The sequence below is a fragment of the Pezoporus occidentalis genome, unplaced genomic scaffold (assembly GCF_034315485.1).
Source record: "Pezoporus occidentalis ecotype Australia unplaced genomic scaffold, CSIRO_AGI_Poc_V1 ctg12, whole genome shotgun sequence".
Lineage (NCBI taxonomy): Eukaryota > Metazoa > Chordata > Aves > Psittaciformes > Psittacidae > Pezoporus > Pezoporus occidentalis.
Genome location: NW_026912994.1, coordinates 7,081,863 through 7,100,897, shown reverse-complemented (window position 1 = coordinate 7,100,897; position 19,035 = coordinate 7,081,863). Strand labels below are relative to the sequence as shown.

The window sequence follows — 19,035 nt, the reverse complement described above, 5'->3', positions numbered from 1 at the left end:
CATTTCCCTGTGCTCAGAACTCAAATAAATTTAAATGTTTATGGGTAAATGCCATTTTGTATTATAAGAGCACTGAAAAGCATCATACAGGCCACAGCATACAAAGTCTTGCAGGGCAATATGTAAACACTGTTAAATAAGATACAAATGAGTCTATAAACTATAATGAAATTCTGATGTTTCAAAGGCAATGGGACTTATGCCACTGGCTTACTGGGGCAGATTTCATACCATACATACAGGGGATACCACACTTAGGTTTCCCCATTTGCAGGCTTGGAAATGCCTGAAGGAACTAATGACACACTGTTGTCTCCCATCATAATTCACACAGGTAGAGGGAAGACATTATCCCAGATGACTACCCAAGCATAGCAGATTAACACTGGCTATATTAATACTAATGACATAGTTAATGAAATCCCACAAAGTGGGATGCTTCTGGAATTAAGATGGTGATGATACCACATGGCCCGTACCCCGTTCCTCACTGGCCATCTTACTAACCATAGTGCACTTGTTGAGGACTCAGGAGAATGCCTCTTGACAGAGATCTAAGAGGCTGGATTTATTATGATAGGGCATAACTATCAATAGCAATTCACTGTAATTCACCACCTCATAAGAAACGTGTTTTCTGAGGCATAAAGGCATACACTTAAAAAAGCTCAATTGAAAAACAATTCCAGTTGTATCTCCGATTCAAGGTTTTTTTTTCTCACTTACCAAGGACATTTGCATGAAAATAAGATCTTACTCAAGAGCTCACCTGCTGCCTGCTGTCTGGGAGCTGTAAGCCTCCCTGTTGTTGGCTGTTGCAATCATTTCTACAGTAGTGATCTGGAATAACAAAAGTATTAAGACTCCAAGTGGGGCACTACCCACAGCCCACTGAAGTCAATGGAAACTCTTACCTACGACTCAAAGGAGCTTTTTATGGGGCCTCTGAAGCCTGGCAGTGCTGAGCCTTCATTAATAGCATGTGCTGTAAAAAGACTTCTGCTTCCAAGATTGTGGTCCTGACTAAGATGTCCTTTTTTGTAATAGCCTAAACGATGTCTTCTTTCAGAATCTTCATTAAAACTTAAACATTTGTAGTTCACAAGTTTTTCATTCCTACTTTAATTTGCTCTGGGTCTGGATAACTTTATCTTTTGGTCATTTTCCCCTGAGAGTTAAAACTTTAGACTGTGTAATAAATGGATCATAAAATCAATAGAACCAGACCCAAGAGATTAGGCTTTGACAGACCAAAGGAAAGAAATAATTACTAGAGCTTATTCCCATTCTTACTATCAGACAGAATACATACAAAAATGCCCTTTTGTACCAAAAGCCACAAAACTGTCATGCAGAGCATTCACACTTAAGAACTCTGCTTCTCTCATCTGCCAGGATGTGCTTGCTCTCACAGTTTTCATTCCCTCTCTTTTCATTTACCCCCTTCTCACTCCTTTTTGATGACTAAAAGCAAATAGGGAAGAAATGACAGGATGTGGTGATCTGCAGAGCCAGGGCTCTAGCCCCGAAGACTGAGAAGCTCTGTTCCCAAACTACTCACAAAACCCTGCCACTGCACCAGGAAATGGGTCTGCATTTTTGCTGATGAGTTTGAAACTGTAGTGACCATCATGTTTGCCAAGGAGATAACTGCCATAGGACCTAGCCCTTTAAAACCCCCATGGGCATCACCAGGTAGTTCATTAGAGACACAGAGATAGTAGCACTACCAACTGGTGCAGTGAAAACATTTATAAGGTTGATCTTGTAAGGCACTGAGCAACACTCATTTGTACTCAGCATCTCAGGAGCATGGGCAGCACAGGAGATCACCTTGACCTTTTGAGGAATAAGACCTCAGAATTTCACAGTTTGTTGCACTCTTCAAGCACTTAACTTTAAGGGAACAACACTTTGCAAGCAGTAAGGGGGTTTTAGCTGTGTCTGTTAGTTGCAATCATGAGGCTGTGCTTGGCAAACAAGGTTAGCTTACTGTCCCGTTGCTATCAACCTGCAGAGGGGATGAACTAAACAAATAATCATATTAGCTTCCAGCGAACCAAATCATAAATACTGACAACCTCAAAAGCCTGTGCAAGGAAGAGCAGACTTCTGTCTTCCCTAAAACCAAATGTCATGAAAACAGAATAATAAGAATCAAAAGGATGTTCATGGCTTAAAAAAAAATAAGATTAGAAAGGGGAAAAAAGCACCAGACGTTCAAACAATCCCTCTAATTTTGATACCTTTAAAAATTCAAACTGCAGAGATGAGTTAGTGATCTGTACAAATCCATTATCTTTCCCCACTGAGAAGAGAAGCCAAGTGGAACTGAGCTGCTTTAGTCAGACGCTGGTCAAGTAGCAGCTTCATTTCTCAGCTGGTGAATACAACGTATTCCGTGCCAGATGCTACTGCCTTTTCTACAAGACAAGTAGCCATGTACTTCAGAAGCAATTCATGGGGCTATCTGTGGAGCAGGGCACTATTCAGGAAAAGCATACTACAGCTCACAGGTACCACCACAGTGCGGGCTGCAGTTGCTGTTAAACTGGACAAGGTTTGTTTTTTTGGCATTTGATATTGGACACAGAGGCAGAGAAGCTGAAATGTGTGTGTTGTGTGTGTGTGTAATTTATCACCCACACATGCTTAGGATCAGTGATTGCTGCTCTGCACATGATTTGTTTTGAATGCATAAATTAAAACCATGGTGTAAACAACCTCTAAAACTGAAGTCCATTTATGAGCCAAACACATGCAACTTATTTGAAAGAAGCAGGGCACAGAGGATTTTCAGAGGCTGTTTCATCTCATTTTCCTTTCCAAATCAGAGACCTTGGCTTGGTAGTTTTCACCTCCTGCCCTACCATTTTCAGTATCACTTTAATCGATTGTGGTTTATAGATTATGGCCTTGCACAATCTACACAACAAACTATTCAATTTCTTACTTTCTGACATCCCATTCCATCATCTTTTAGCAACAGTGACTTCTTTATTGGCTAGGTGTTTATTTTTGTTTTTAAAGCTGTGAAATAAAACAACACTGCATTTATTCAAATATGAAGATTAATGCCACCCCAAGAAAAATTCCGATTAAATCTGGATTTATGTTTACATCAGTAAAGCACGTTATTAAAAAAAATGAATAAGTGTTCCTCCACAAACACTATTAGAAACTCTTGTCACTGTGCCAAACACAACTGACCTCTATTAAAACCAAAAGTACAGAGGGCCTCTGACTACCAGTGATGGGATCAGTTATCCACATGAAAACTCCGATACTATTAAAGCCCTAATGAAACAAATGGCCAGAAGAATTCCTGAATGTGGGGCATGTTTGTCTGGATTACAAAGCACAATACTTTTGAGCCTTAAGAACACATGCCTCCCAAGGCTGTCATATGGAAAGAGGCAGGGGGGACTAGACACCCTTTTGGAAAGGCAGCTAGGGCAAATCAGTGCACTCAAGTGTTATTCCCTGTCTTTGCCCTGTGTCAGTCAGTGTCTGGAGGCAGCTGTCAGATTACGGTGTGCTCTGCTCCTGTGTTTCTGTTCTGTGGCTGCAGATCTGAGAGTTGTGTGTGAACATGGCAAATTCCTGTAGTCTGCTGGTGTAGGTGGATAGATGAGAAAGGCTGGTGTAGGCAAGAGCAAATCCACTGCAAGAGACACAAGCAGGTTTAGCTACTGCAAGATGCTGATGATTTAAAAACATAAACTATGCAAAAAAAAGGAATTTAGGAAGGGAAAGAAAGCTGCAAAGGCAGAAAACTTAGAAAGAAACGTGAGAGATGATGAAGAAACCTGGAAACAGTCCACAGTTGTCACTCAGGCTGCACAAAGTAATCCATATTCATCAGGTGCTTTGTGCAAGCTGGATTTTGTTAAACTCCGGATGATTACTTTCTGCTCAACAAGATATAGATTGAACTAGACAGAGCTTTTGTAGGTTAATGTATGTGGAAAAGGCAAATAAGTATTAGACCACCTACTACACCCTGAGGATCTAACACATCTCTTGTCCACTGCAGGGCTATTCAGCATTGAATAAGGGAAAAAATGGCAGCATACTTTCCATTGTTTTCTTCCATGTAGTGATAAATACGCCATCAAACAACGTCCATTCCACTTTTTAACAAGGGACATCACTCATGTAAATGGATATACTTGAATTCCAGCCCTACTCCTTTGCAGACTGGAGTGTTCCCATAGGTCTACAGTACTTGGGTATTTTGACATGTAAAAGACCCCAGACAGTACAACATTATGTATTTCTACAACTAATAAATATTTTATGTACTTACGTGTACTTAAATTTTAAACTTAACCAACAAGTTTGCTCTGCCTCCAGATACTTCCTCCTCCCCAAATAGGTAAAACAGCACATCTCATAAAAAGTTGATGATGCGTCTGTAGCAATATATTCAGCCAGCATTAACACTGGACCCATTTGAGTTTTACACTGCAAATGCTGCCCAGAAGCTTGAGACATGAAGCAAACCAGCCATCACAGCAGTAAGACTGTAGACCCTGCATCAGGAGCCATGTCATTTAATATGGCCATTGCCTAGAATACAAATCTTATGACCTAATAGTAGCAAATTGCAAGAATTGACAGATACAATGGATATCTGCCCTGGGGCTTGCTGGTAGCTTTAGTCATTAATCTTGTTTGTATAATAATAGCATCAATGTCATCCTAACATAACACATTCCAAGAAAACTACCTGCTTTCCTGTCAGTCACCACTGTGCTGAAACTAATTTCACATAGTGAACCTAGCAGGCATCAGATGGTAATGACTTCTAGACATCATTGATCTGAGTTAGCCTAAAGTCAGCCTGCTAGAGGTAAAAGGATCCATAACCTAAACTGTTCCCAATCTTGAGAGCTAAGTCATGTTGGCAGTATGCTTTAAAAATAAGAAGCAAACTAAAGCCCTCAGCATGTTCAATCTCCCTGCTTCTTCCTCCCTCCTAGGAAATTCAAGGCCCCCCCCCGAACAAATTGACTACATAGTCATGATAGTAAGGAGACGAAAGGCAGTGAGCCCCAAAATTAGCTGATTTTGTTTGGCTTTTTCTGAAGTGACCATCTGTTTCAAGAGTCACATAGACCTGGACTCTCTGCTTCTAAATTCTCCTTCTGCCACAGGACCATTCATATAGGGCAACTTACATGGTTTGGAGTTAGAAGTGTGCAGGCAGCTTGAAATAAATGTAAAGCATGTCACTGGTTTGAGCATTTGATAGAAATAGGAAAAACTTTAATAATTCATCTTGTTCAGAGCAGAGCCCCTTTCCACTCTTTCATCCTGTGTTCTCTCTTTTTTAGTGATGCAAAAACCAGCAATCTCAGCACCAGCTTATTTCTCAAACTCAGCCTCTTGCTGGTTTCCCTACTGGCCCCACATTGCATTTCTCTCCTCACTGTTATTTGTGATTCCTTCATACTTAAATGCCATCTACAAAGTATGCTATTTTCTTTCTTCCATGCCATTAAAGATAATGTCAAATAAGATGAAACTGAAAACCAATCTCTCTGGCATCTTACTGGAAACATGCCCCTGCTCACTGCATTACCGCTTACCCTTGCCTTCTTTTTTCTCCAATTTCAGACACATGCGGTCACATCCCTTTCCCAGACCATTCAAATGAAGCTCTTCGACTGCTATCCTGAAATCCAGGTTTCTTAGACCTGTACCATACCCTTGAATTTTAGAAGTCCATATCCTGTAAATAGCGTGGATGTGCTTAACTTTACACATATAAACAGCTACATAAAAGAAAATGGGAGTAATTGCCTGCTACAGCAGATGTAAATGTGTTTTCAGGATATAGAAAACAGTATAATTTTGTACTTCTATTTAAAGAACACAGATCCATTTAATCTACCAAACTTCATTCTTTCCAAAAGCATCGTTCCTTTTGATGTCTTCATTCTCTATCAGTGGGAGTCTCGCTATTTACTTAAATGCAACCAGAATGCCAAACCAGATGTTTAGTGATTTATTCTGATATATTATTGGATACTGTGGATGACAAAACATTGGGCTGAGCACTCTCCTTTTTGCCTATGAAGTCTTCCAAAGCTTTTCAACATTACTGGTGGTACAATAACTAATTCCCTAAATTTTGGAGAGGCCATATCAGCCAAAACAGATGGAAATTAATTATTAAGCTTTATCACAACATTTTCATACCTTTCCTTTTGCCTCTATTTTTAAATAGAGGCAAACACTGGACATTTTTAAAAACTCTCTGGGAGAAGATTTTCAAAACAAAATCTGGGCCAGATTTTCAACGGTCTCAACTCAGAAGGAGGGGCTGGATCTTCAAAGTCTTTGATGAACAATCTAGCCATCAATGTTTCCTCAGCATTTCCTCAGCAATCTACTGGATGCTGGGCTCCACTGAACAGCTTCTGCTTTGTTCCCTTCCCTGCTTCTTCTAACATATTCTCTCCTGTGCTTTTTACCCAACAACAGTTCCTTGTTTGTCCTTCGAAGAACTACTGTCGTTCTGATGAAGAGGTCAGAGGATTTCCAGCCCATATTCAATTCACTCTTTCCCCCCAAATAGGAAACATTTAGATCTCTACCCAGACTTCATTATTCTTCCAATTAAGTTCCATAACAGTTTTACTCCTGAAATCTGGTAATCTTGCAATTCTGGTTTTGCAATCCTAAATTCAAGTGTTTCATTCCTTTGTTACAGAGCATTTTGCACCATATAAGGAGTAAAGAAAATAACAAAATCATAATAACCAAAGCAATCCTTTGTGTGATATCTTAACCTCCTTAAAGCGTAGTGTGGACATGATATCCAGACCGTGCTTGAAGCTCCAGGTTTGCACTTTGGAGAGAAAAAGAGGGCAGAAAACTCTGCTCCTTTACTGCAGCTGCTGACCCTTTTCTTCCAAAAAATCCCTGAAGCCATTTCAGGAGCTACTCACTTATGTGTACTTAGTTGACTGATCACTGGCCCAGAGCTATTTAGAGGTGAATTGTGTTTCTCAGACAGATCTCAAGTCAGCAAATCAGAGTACTTATCAGCTGAGCCATTTCTGCTAGCTTTGCATTAAGCATCATGGCTGGAGGGGTGTATGGCAGAATTTAGTCCAAGAAGGAGGGCAAAAACTCAGCATCAATCAACAGCAAACTCTCTGCAACTGGGTCAACAAAGCAGGCGGAGTTCAAATGAGAACATGTCATAGCTGCATGCAAGAGGAACTGGCTCTCCACATAGCCTTGGAAGCAGGAGAGTCTTCACCGGCATGAGGCTGACCTGAGGTGGCACTCACACAACCTGATGGATAACTACATTTGAGCACAGCATGGCAGGAAGAGGACAGGCAAGCCAAACTTTTCTCACAACCACAGCGTACATCCCAAAATTGCAACCTGCATCATACAAACTGCAAATTTTATACAGAAAACTGGAGGGAGGAAGAATAGTAACATGACTGCTCAGGACCAGGAGAGCAGAAAACGTGGGTATTCAAGAGTATATTCAAGAGCTGATCTCCTTTCCAAACACATTTCCTTTTCCTTATTTGAATGTGTAATCAAACAATGGCTACAAAATGACTTCAGTGGTGTTTCTGCCTCAGGGTTTCTGCCTGCTCAGAGGTCCACAGACCTGACGCTGTAAAGGCGCAATACAAAGAGATCACAGAGTGTTCCCTGCAACAACCAGCTCATTTTCCTGTTTGATTGGAATTCCTAAAATTAATAATCTCACCCCACCTTTTGAAAAAATTACTAAACTGCCTCTACAGACAGACCCCACCTGAAAATAACGCTCCACAGCAGAAGCTTGCACCTCTCTAAAATTCAGATTCAGGGTTTTGTTCAGACACATTCTACAGATATGGTGGTTGTCAGTGATAAAACTGCAGTGCTGGCTCTCGTGATATCTCTCCCCAGAGCCTGGGGGCAACTTGAGGTAAAAATCCAAGCTCATTTTAAAATTACAGGGAGGTTACAAAGATTTCAAAACCATGCAAAATCCACCAGCAAGCACAGCCAAGCTACCCCCCTGCAAAGCATCCTTCAAAACAAACAGCATGTTCAAAGGGCTTGTAAGATCTGCTCGCATTGGACATCTTCCTAATAGTCTCCAGCTACAGTTGGGAACAGCAGCACTGAAGCACAACAGGAAAACACACACGCACAGCAAGGTGCCTGCAACCAAGTCCAGCCTGTAAATTTGGGCAGCTGACATTACAGATGTCTTCCAGTTGCCCTGTTGCTAAGACTGGCTGTTCTGAAAAGACAGATTGAGACAAGCCAGTGTGCACACACAAAAAACATTGTTCACACACCTAGAAATACATTGGGTCAACAAAGCACATCAAGACATGGGGCTGAGTTACTGGTCACCATTTAAGAGATTAAATTGGTGCCATGTCATAAACAAACAGTAAAGGAGATTGCAGAAAACTTTTTCCCTTTCCGTCTGCTTTTTCCTCTGCCCCATTTCTGAGCCTTAGTACCCAAGGTTTTAAAGCAACACAGCAGACAATATCACTGGAGGAGATCAACGCCGGGATCAATTTTCTCTCAATACATGATCGACTGTTCCAGGGAGAAGTGAGAAGGCAGGGTGAAGTCAAGAGCTCCATGAGAAAGCATTGGTGAAGTCAAGAGCTCTATGTCAGCAAGCACAAACCCACATCAGCCCCCAGGGTGTAAAAACCTGCAAAGTTTCCTGATAACATAAGGCAGAGCCAAAGAAAACAAACAATGTTGTGGTATTCCTGCCTGGGAGGTGCAAATTCTCCATCACCTCCAAGCTTCTTGAGCCCCCATCAAAACGACTGCATTATAGAAACTGCTGAAACCAGGGCTTTTCTGGGAGGCCATTCAAGAAGTCACAGCGTGACAAAAAAGTAAGCAGGGGGTGTTGTAGGGGTGGGAGCCCTTCCTTCCATGGTGGCTGTATATCGGCATGTATTAAACATAGACACAACAATAAGCAATAAATCACAGCCCAGGAGAAGTGCCAGGTGGAATGCACTGGAGGAAATTAAAACATCCTTCTCGATGCAGTTCAGTATTGAAAGAAATGCGAAGAAGGCCAAGTTGACTTATCACCTACATAGCCAGGATGCTAAGGGGAAAAGGGTTCCAACATTTGCAGCTGGAAAATTTGCAGTTAATTAATTTCCTACCAAAATAAAAGCCAAGCTTAAAAAATAATATCACAAACAACCTTTTAAACAAATAAATAAATGATGGCCTTTCTTGCTTTCCTCAGTTTTCTTCTTTTTTTCCCCACCTTCTTTTTCAAATGCAGTTTCTTTCCACATGATTCAGCCACAGGGCAAAGGATCCATTGCAATGTACATTATGTGGCCAGCACCAGAATTCAACAAATTCTGACCTCCCACATTGCTTAACATATGCACTCACCATATCGACAGGAGACCTTATCTCGTGTACTTTAGTATTGCCCAGTGGCTGCCTTAAATTGCTTAAAAGTCTCATGAAACTAGTCAGTAGAGGCAGAGGCTGAGTCTCCATCCCCAAAACAGCCGGGCCACTTCCTTATTTCACTGAAAAATGCCCCTAGCAAGTTTGTTTTAGAAAAACAGCATTGGTACACAAGTTTCCCAGTAATTTCAGCCAGGACTCTGTGCCATGCAATGCATAAAGGCTGCTTATGGCCACCAGCAGACAAGGAAACCTCTTTGGAGCTGGGTTTTTGTTTTGCTGTGATAAGCTTATACTAGCAGGGGACTGCCCTGCAGCACTCAAGTCCTAAATAGATGGTGCTCCTGTGAGGTATCCTCAGCTGCAGCTGCTTTTTCCCTGCTTGTCCCATTTTTAGGCAGTTGAGGAAACCTCCACTGTTTTGAGTTTTAAAGGAAGTGTCAGGCAAAGTACTTATGCAGGCTGAAACTGGGACATGATTTATAAATTACTGGAAAGCCAAACTCAAGATTAGGAAAAAAAAAAGAAAAGAAAGGACTCACTTCTTTTGAAACTGGATGTGCATAACCACATAAATATTCTCTAATTGACACTCTCCAGGGTAGCCTGAAGAAGACAGCTGTATGTCCTGCCTTTTTTTAATCTCCACTTTTAAGGGCTGTGAGGACAGGATGGCATTTTCCAGCTGTGGTTCTCTTTCTCTTACTAAACGCTTTTGTGTCAGCCTGTCTATATAAGCAACTAAACCTTTACACATTAAACAATTCTGTGTCAAACTTGCAGTAATGACCAAGTTATATTTTCTGAGAGGGACAATTAAGATATTCACTGAAAATAGAAAGAGATGGCATTTTTATACTCAGATAAACATCAACTTAGTACAAGCTGACAGATAACTCTGAAAATAAAATGATGGCGACATTTTCTATGCCAGGGTTTTCTTTCTTGGCTAGAGAACCGGGACATCCTGCAGTAGGCCACGAAAGAGGGAAACCATTTAGATGTTGCTAACAAAACAGAGGGCATCAGTTTCAGACAAAACTCACACTGAGGAAAGCAAAAGCAAGAGAGGAGAAGGAGGAGTATTGTTATGAGATGTGCACAAGCAATTACCTGCAGCAGACCACACTACAAACTCAGGGATATTATTTGATTTGTCTCAATCAGTTGGTATTGCACTCTTTCATCTGTTTAAATGGAGGAACAGCATTTGGATGCAGAAACCTACTACACACATTTCTGGGTGGAAAACTGCTCTGGAGCCAATGCTGACAATTTAAAAAATGTTTTTTTTCCTACTCCCTTTGAAAGGTACAATCAAGGCACAGAATCTACCCAGGTGTAAGAGGTGTCACACATACTTGACATGAGCTATTGGTTTCCAAAAACATTAACAAGTTGCCACACAGCTCAGACCTGCCTCATCAGACATTTGAAAGGTGATCACTCGGATAAGCCAGGATAGGCTGGCTGCAACCCAAATTCAGAAACCTGCAGCCATACTGCCAGTAAGAACCACCAGCAAAACACATGGATTTAATAAAAGCAACAGTGAAATGTCAAGTTAAAAAAAAAAAAAAAAGAAGAAGTATTGCAAGCCCTTCTTGGGTAAATGTACAATTAATTTCTGATGAGGGCTAATTAATTTTTACCAGAAAAAAAATAGTGCTCATTCTCATTGCTCCTGTCTTGATTGTATCTATCAGAAAATGTACTTTTAATAGTGCCTTTTGTCTTGTAGTAATGAAAAAAAGCCTCCTAACTGAATCAGACTGGAAGGTGTTTCCCTGGTGCCTTTCTTTTTAACCTGAAGTGGAATATATCAGAGCTGTAAATTTGCTTACCCTTCTGTTCTGTGCATGGAGCATCTCTCCAGAGGAATTTTTAGCACTCCATTATTTAAGCCCACAAAGAGTGACCTGTCGCTGTGCAGGATTTGAAGACTCTTGATTGCTTCCTGTTGTCCATCAGGGAGGATCTGCATTTCCTCTAAATAACAACTCCTCAGGCTCCTGTTAGTGGTAGAAAGGGCCTTCAAGATGGTGCCATGCTCTAACAGAACAAGAAACAAGGCACAAGTAAACCTTGGAGGCATTGACTTCATTTCATACTTGCCTAAAGAGTAAAATATCAATGTCATCTTTACACACCTGCTTTAAACTTAGTTTTGGTCACCCCCTCCCATTGGTAGAGAGAGTTCCTACATTCTTACAATCCCTGCAGTTCTCAGACATTACAAAAACTGCCTGTGTGTTTTAACGGGAACCCAGAAAAATGTGAACCATCTGGAAAGTGTTGTAGCACGAAGGAAGAAAAGAGTCTGGTCCCACCACCAGTGAGTTATACAACAAGGTGACCTGAGACAGCAGGGATCATTTCTGGTGGCTTGAGTTTGTATTTCTTTGGGTTTACAGAGCAGATCAGTGTGATTTGATGCCATGACAAATGACAACAGAGGCAGAAGCCCTGCTGGAAATCAGAGAGGCCTCGGTAATGACTGCATGGGTCATGGATCTAATTGAGCCTCTTCCTGGAAGAAGCCATCTTGCCAGCTTGACAAGATGTTATGGCATAAACAGTGCATACAGCAAAACATATATGTTTGTTTTCACAGTGCTCTTACCTAAACAATTCAAAGATCTGACAAACTGTGGGAGATTTATGCTGGGGAAAAGGGGGTAGCCACATTATTTTTTGTTAAAACCCCAAAGAGGTCTGTCAGCCTCAATTGTTCCTGAAGCTTAATCTTTCTATCCCGGTCACTTCTATATTGTTGCCAATGCTCAGCAATTTATAGTGCTGGGGTTGGCTGCCATGAGATGCTTCTCCTTCACTTGGGAGGGCCTTAAGTGTGCAACAAGACTGAGGCCCAATGGGCTCATTTTGTTTCAAGACTAGGTTTGTGTTCAGGGCTGCCCCTAGGGAGGACTGTCTCCTCTGCAGCATTTTACTGGTTTAAATATTTCAGGTCCTGCAGAGTTTACTCTTCAGTCACCTCTAACCAGGGCCAGAAAGGAAACACAAATAAGAAGACAAGGTTATGGCAGTGGACCTTTCTACACAAATGATATGAGGCAGAAAGTACCCTGGCTTTCTCTTAGGCTTTGTAGGTGGGACTCCTCACTTAAAATATCAAGATATCAAAATAGCAGAACCATGCTGTATTTTCATTTAAGTACATTCTTATCATAATCAATGGCCATAGAGGCTCCCACAGTGAGAATGTTACTAGAACACATCCAAGATGATCACTTTAGAAGTAAGTGGTGGTAAAAGTTAGATAAATTATGACAGAGTCCTGGAAGGTGGTAACATGATTATGAGGCAATGACTCTGCATTCAGATGTGAGATTAAAGTAACACTTAGGGAGGCAATCCATCTTACTCTAAAATCAAAGGTTCTGCAATAGAGGATAACAACTTTATACCCATGAGGCTGGCCATATGCTCTGATTAATCAAACTATTTAATTTAACCTCTATCATTAGTATGAATATGGGCTAAGACAACCATTTATAACACTTTGTCCTTCTCCAGCATCTTCCCTTTATCCAAGATATCTACACTTTTCAGAAGAGGCAATCCTGTTAATTAGAGGATGGAGGTAGAAATAAAGAGACTAAATCATTTAGTTAATTCTACCACAGACTCTCTATGCTACCACAAAAAAAACCCTGCCTCAGCTTCCCCATCTGCATTACATTTCAATGCATTCCCATTCCTGAAAGCACTGGGAGTCATACACCAGTAGGCACATGGAAGTGCAAAGAATGACATAATTAAAACCTTGGGCAAGCCTGGATTTTAGTATTATTATTGCTTATTTAGAGATGAGTATGTCATAGCACAGAGAGGCAACCTACATGCACATAAGCACAGAGCAGCAACCTTTGCTCTTCTCCATTGTAATGTATTAACCTGACTAGCTGAAACATGCTTTTACATAAGGGAGGAAAACGCTATTTTTGCTTTTAACCACAATGTAGGTCTGTTCACTTGGGACTGTGCCTCAAGTCCTCCATCCTGCTTTTAAATTTACTTATGCAAACTAACTTCCACGCAATTTTGTGTTGAAATGATATCAAATGACAACTGTGTAATGGTGTCAAAACTGGGCTCCCAGGGTTGCTAGGTCTACGAGAGGGAGGGAGCTTTCTTAAGCCCTGATGCTCTTACCTGTTCCAATATACATCACATGGTAGAGAGTATCCTTCCCCTGAACAATATCAACCACGAGTCTGGAAAATCGAATGCTGTCCTGAGTCACGTATGGATCTACAGTCACTGGCTGCACGACATCATTCATCAGGAATAAGCGCTGTGCATCCTGCAGAACTCTCTCTGTCAGGTTCTCGTTAGGACTCTCATCATTCAGCGTCCCACACTAAACATAGAAGATTGAACTTCAGCACCTGCATTTTCTCCCCGCTTCAGCATCCCAAGACCAAACCCTGAAATTCTTCTGGAACGCCCCCCATGTCCTGTTGATTTACTGGGAAGGTGGGTCTGTGTGAGGGTCACAGAATCAGGCTCTTAGCCTTACCACAGGTCCTTAGCTTAGCTTTAGCCTGTAGCCTACTCTTTAAAAAAGTTTCTCACAGCTAGTCCACAGACCAGCAATGTGGTGTTTCACTCCCCTGGGATACCCTGCAGCCAGCAAACCAGAAGGGCAAAAGGCATTAACGAACCAAGGAGAAAAAGAATTAAAATTAGCTGTAGAAAGATTTAAAGACAGCAGTGGAAAGTTTTCATGGTGATGAAGCCTTTAAGTATTTCAAATAATCTTCAGGGTCTACCTGGCACCTGAGTCTGTACAATGCACAAAACCTGGAGGTTAAAACCCCTGAAAAATGGGTTGGTTTTGTGTCAAAGAAATCAACTCACCACGATGATTTTCTCTGATGTGCTGCCATTTGAATAGACCCCTCTGGTTTAATCTGAAGCAAGGCAGGTGAGCCACTAGCTCCCACCTTCCCACATGCAGCTCTTCTATGCTCATAGCAAATGGCAGATGAAGCCATGTCCATACATCTTTGAGCACCAAGAAGTGTACTGAAATAGGACTCGGTGCCCTTGTCCATCCACAACAGGGAAGAAGTAGAGAGCTCATCTCGTGTCTTTTAAATAGCATCATAAGTCTTATCAGGTGGATAGTGCATTTTAAAACCTGGGTTTCTACCTCACACTTATCTCTAGAATTCAGCATTTTCAAAAGCCGATGCAAGATTAAACTCTCCATGCAGTTTTGTGATCCATGTCAGTAGCCAGGGCTGGATCTTCACTCTTCCCCACCATGCCCTGCATGATGGGCAGACAATTCTTTACTCCAGAAGAAAGATGGGTGACTGGTTATTTATCTTGCTCTAGGCCGTGGGAATCAGTGCTACAATTAGCAATCCTGCCGAATCCCATACTCAGTCCATGGAGAGCTTCACTTCTCACTAAGCGATGCTCATGCTCGAGTAATTTCATTAGACAAAACCCCCACAGATTTCTTTTTCTCCATTTTGGGTTCAGGTGTTTTGGCTTTCCATGGAAGAGAAGTTAGTATGCAGCATATTAGGATGTTAATTTACAGCACTCCAGCTACAGTGTACAAATATCCCATGTGCATACTCTTGATATGCATCGAAGCAGCTCTGCAGGGCGGCTACCTTTCTCGGGTGCACCATCCAAAACTTCTCTTACCAGTGTGCTAAAATGAGTTGACAGGAATTCAGCTCACATTTACAGAATAAATATGGATCCTAATGGCTGGTGTACTAAGCCTACAATATTTTGGAGCTTGTGTTAACCAGGTGAACAGGGTGATACTAATTCCTATCACTTATGAACATGGTCACTTTTTTATCACTTTAAACATCTTCCCGAGTAGCCAGACTATGGAGACATCATAGAATCATAGAATCATAGAATAGTTAGGGTTGGAAAGGACCTTAAGATCATCTAGTTCCAACCCCCCTGCCGTGGGCAGGGACACCTTATGGTAGGTTTTAATGTTTTTTTCTATTGCAATGGCTCTTTTTAGCTCATGACTCATCCCACATTCTTAAGAATTTTTATCTCTCTCTTCTGCTGTATCCAGTACTTCTGGTTTACACTACTGTCTTGCTTTGGATGCTCTTCTCCCCACTCACTCTCGTTTCTAGAGCGTCACTGAATGTCACTGTTGGCTTTTTTTTCCGTTCTCATCAAGTCACAGATAATTCTTTTGGTCTATTGGCAGCCTGTGTGCTGACACCACATCCTCTGGTTTGGTTTTATTTTGTTCTAATATCCTGATTATCTGCATAGCCCTGATCCTCTATAGCCTTTGGTATTTCTCCTTCCTCTTTGAAAGAAAAAAAAACAAAACAACCTTGGCATTCTTCCCTCATCTTCCTTTGTGAACACTGAGGCAAAAAAAATAATTTAATTTTTTTTCAATATCTGCCTCTTCTGTCACTAAATTACCCTTGTCATCTCCTGAAGGCCCTTCGCTGACCTCTTGTTCCTCCTGTACTTGAAAAACATCTTAATCTCTTCTTGCAATCTTCCTTTTGTCTGCCACATACCTCCTTTTCCTTTCCTTATTTTCCTCTGAACATTTTCTTTCATGTTGCTGCTGCAATCTTTGCACTCCACATTTTATCTGATAGTTTTTGCGACATGGAAATGCTTTCCAAAGTCCTTTTCTGTTCCTCATGGGTTAGCCCCGCAAGGGACAGAAAGACCTTGATTCTCAGTTCTTAGTAAACGTTAATATTCCCTTTAAAATAAGAATTAAAAAAAATAATAATTATGAAAATACATTAAAAATAAAAATGAAAGGAAAAAGCCTGGCCATGTTTGGCATGGCTGGGCCTTCAGCGAAGCTTTGTTTCTTGGTTTTGAGTGCACCAAGCTGAGGGGTGATCAAGAGCCCAAACCTGTTCCACCTTATACAGGCAGAAGCCCCCCCCTCAGGTGCCATGAGGGTATTCAGGGGAAGAAATCAGGTTCCTCAGCAGGAACCCAAGCATGTCCCTGCTTGCACTGTGGACCTGTCTCCCATCTGCTCTTGCTGTGATTTCGGGTGACTGCAGAGTCCTTTTTGGAAGGTCTCTGGCGTCAGCAGCTTGAAGGCAGATGGCATTTGCAGGCAGCCTCAGCACCTTCGCCATAATAAAGGAGAGCCAGATTCACACGATCAGGATGAAAGGATTCACCATGGGGAAGTGAGGACAGAAAGACGAGTTCATCTTCCCTAGGATTTCCAAAGTGGGAAGGAACTCAGCTGTAAAATCAGCTCATGCTTCAGAAGACTTGGTTTCACCGTGGCTGTCACACGCATAGTGTGCACCTCACTGCCTGAATCTGTACATAAAGTGACTGAAGTTGCTCTATAATTTTCAGATGGGCCTTAACTGATAATCCTGGAAAGCTGCTCATTCATCAAACTAAAGATTTTTAAGGTGAGACAGAACACCTATGACCATCCTCATGTGTCCTTTTCCACCAGTTACTGCTGCAACATGTCCAAAACTTCTGGCTGAGCTACTCTCTCTTGGAAAGACATCCATCTTGCACTGAAACACTGTTAGCCTTAGGGGCCCTATCAAGTGATGGAAAATTCATCACATCAAAACACAGTCACAGTGTTTAATTACCTTTCTTGTTTAAAAATATAGGTTGTCTCCATTCTAGTTTGTCTTTGTCCAGCTTCAGCTTTCAATCCTTACCAGTTTTGGTGAGGTCATGTCTCTATGTACTTTTGTGAGGATCACATTCTCAGAGTTCAAGTGTCAGTGATGAGTGTAACAGAGATTTAAATTATTCAGTATTATAAAAAGTCTGAACATTCTTATTATTGGTAAAGCCATTCCATTTTTGCCACAAATCCCAGGGTCCCAATAACATGTGGCAAGGCTTTCCAGGGACTAAAACACTCATAAGTGTGGAGAAATTCAATTTATCTGCACCATAGGTCTACCTGGAAAAATGTTCACAAATGAACCCATTGGAGTGACAGAACACAAAAGGGACTGAAGTAAGGTGAAGGGCAGCAATACCTGGAAATTTGGGATGGGGTTTAACGTTGGCAGCCAGGCTGATCTTGGGTTTTCTTGGTAACGGAAAGGCCCATTAAATGCCTGAGTAATGGCACTCAAATTGAAGGCACACACTGCTGAGGCAGCTATGCTGTTTCTAGAAAAGGGGAGAAAAAAAAAAATCAATTTAATCATTAGAACATTGACATTTTCATCATAAGAAACATCAAGCGCCACTCAAATAAAATACATGTAAATTGCTAGGTAGATGTACAGGGATACCAATCTCATAGGGAGCAAAAATAAATAAATTGTAAAATGCAGAGGGGTTACATGACAATTTTGAGAATGAATTTTAAGCTTGGTTTTAAAATGTCTGTGATTTAAGAGCCACGGAAGCAGTTCAGACAAGAAAGGTGAATACAGTTTAATTTGCATGGATTATTTGTGTTTGTTGTATTTACTTTTTTTTTAACAACTCATCTATCTTTATTGATTACAAACAACCTCATTTTTAATTTCTTGGTGTTTCACAAGGTGAAATTTTGTTTCGTGCTCCAGAAGTCTTCAGCTATAAAATATATCCCCTGATATTTTATATATATTTACATATATATATGAGATACATAAATAAAATATGCACACGCATGAAGGGGAAGGGAAAGGGTGACACTGTGAACCAGGCTGGTTGTTATAGCAGCTCAGCATGCAAAATGGCCTTGCTAATACGTGTTTTCAATGATCACAGTTCACTTCTTTGTGTTCCCAGCTGGGAATAGCATCTGTCTCAGGCACACGATTCACCATGCATGCACCAGCCAGGGGAGGCATGGCTACAGAAATGCTGCTGCAGAAAGGACTCTTTGGAACCGAATTTGTTTTAAGGATGCTCTGCTGCCCAGTCAGACTCACACACATTTTAGCTGGCCTTTGCTGTTCCATTTCAGTCATGGAGACTCATTTTTGGAAGATCCTGAGCATGCTCAGCTCCTTTTGCCTCAAGAGGGTCGGAGGGCACTTCCCAGATAGTGAGAGTACCTCAAGGAAGCTGGCCCAAACAGAGACCTGTGCTAAGTGGTAACCCAAAATTGAAAACTGCTCCCTGCCCTCCCCTTCCCCCTGCTTTTCTTTTTTTTTTTTTTTTTAGAAAAAAAGAACAACATTCATAAAAAAAGATATCAGAATAAAACTAAAAATAGGGCTAGCACAAGAGACTGACTTGTCACAGTGCCTTTTTAAATAACCCAAGCTTTGCTGTATGTATCTTTCTGCTAATTAAAGCAATTTGAATTCTCTGAAAAGAACACATTTTTTAAACTCAACCAATAATTACACTCTCTTGCACAAAAAAAAAAAAGCCTTGCTCCACAATCTCAGGCTGGCAAGCAGAAGAACAGATTCTTTCACAGCATATTTCTTCCAAGCAGTACAACATCAGGAAGAGCTTCCTACTTTGTCTTCCCATTCTCCGCCCCTCCCCTGTCCCTTACATCCCTGGAGTGATGGTATAGCTCACTTTGAACATGTCAAAGCAACACCAGGCAAACCTTTCTCCACTTTTGTCTGAACACCGCTGACGCAGTGC

At 41.3% G+C, this 19,035-nt stretch overlaps 1 protein-coding gene across 6 annotated transcripts in view; it reads right to left on the bottom strand.

Moving 5' to 3' along the window:
- The window catches only part of SEMA5B (semaphorin 5B), a 283,614-nt gene that overhangs the window by 49,972 nt on the left and 214,607 nt on the right, over nt 1-19,035 (bottom strand). For all 6 annotated transcript variants that reach the window (XR_009962448.1, XM_062607082.1, XM_062607079.1 and 3 more), the window contains 3 exons: nt 17,472-17,607; nt 13,618-13,825; nt 11,286-11,493 (listed from right to left, as the gene is read on the bottom strand). Coding sequence is in view for 5 of the 6 variants with exons in the window: in XM_062607082.1 (XP_062463066.1) it covers nt 11,286-11,493; nt 13,618-13,825; nt 17,472-17,607 (552 nt within the window). In the remaining variant the exon portion in view is untranslated. The remainder of the gene's footprint in view (nt 1-11,285; nt 11,494-13,617; nt 13,826-17,471; nt 17,608-19,035) is intronic.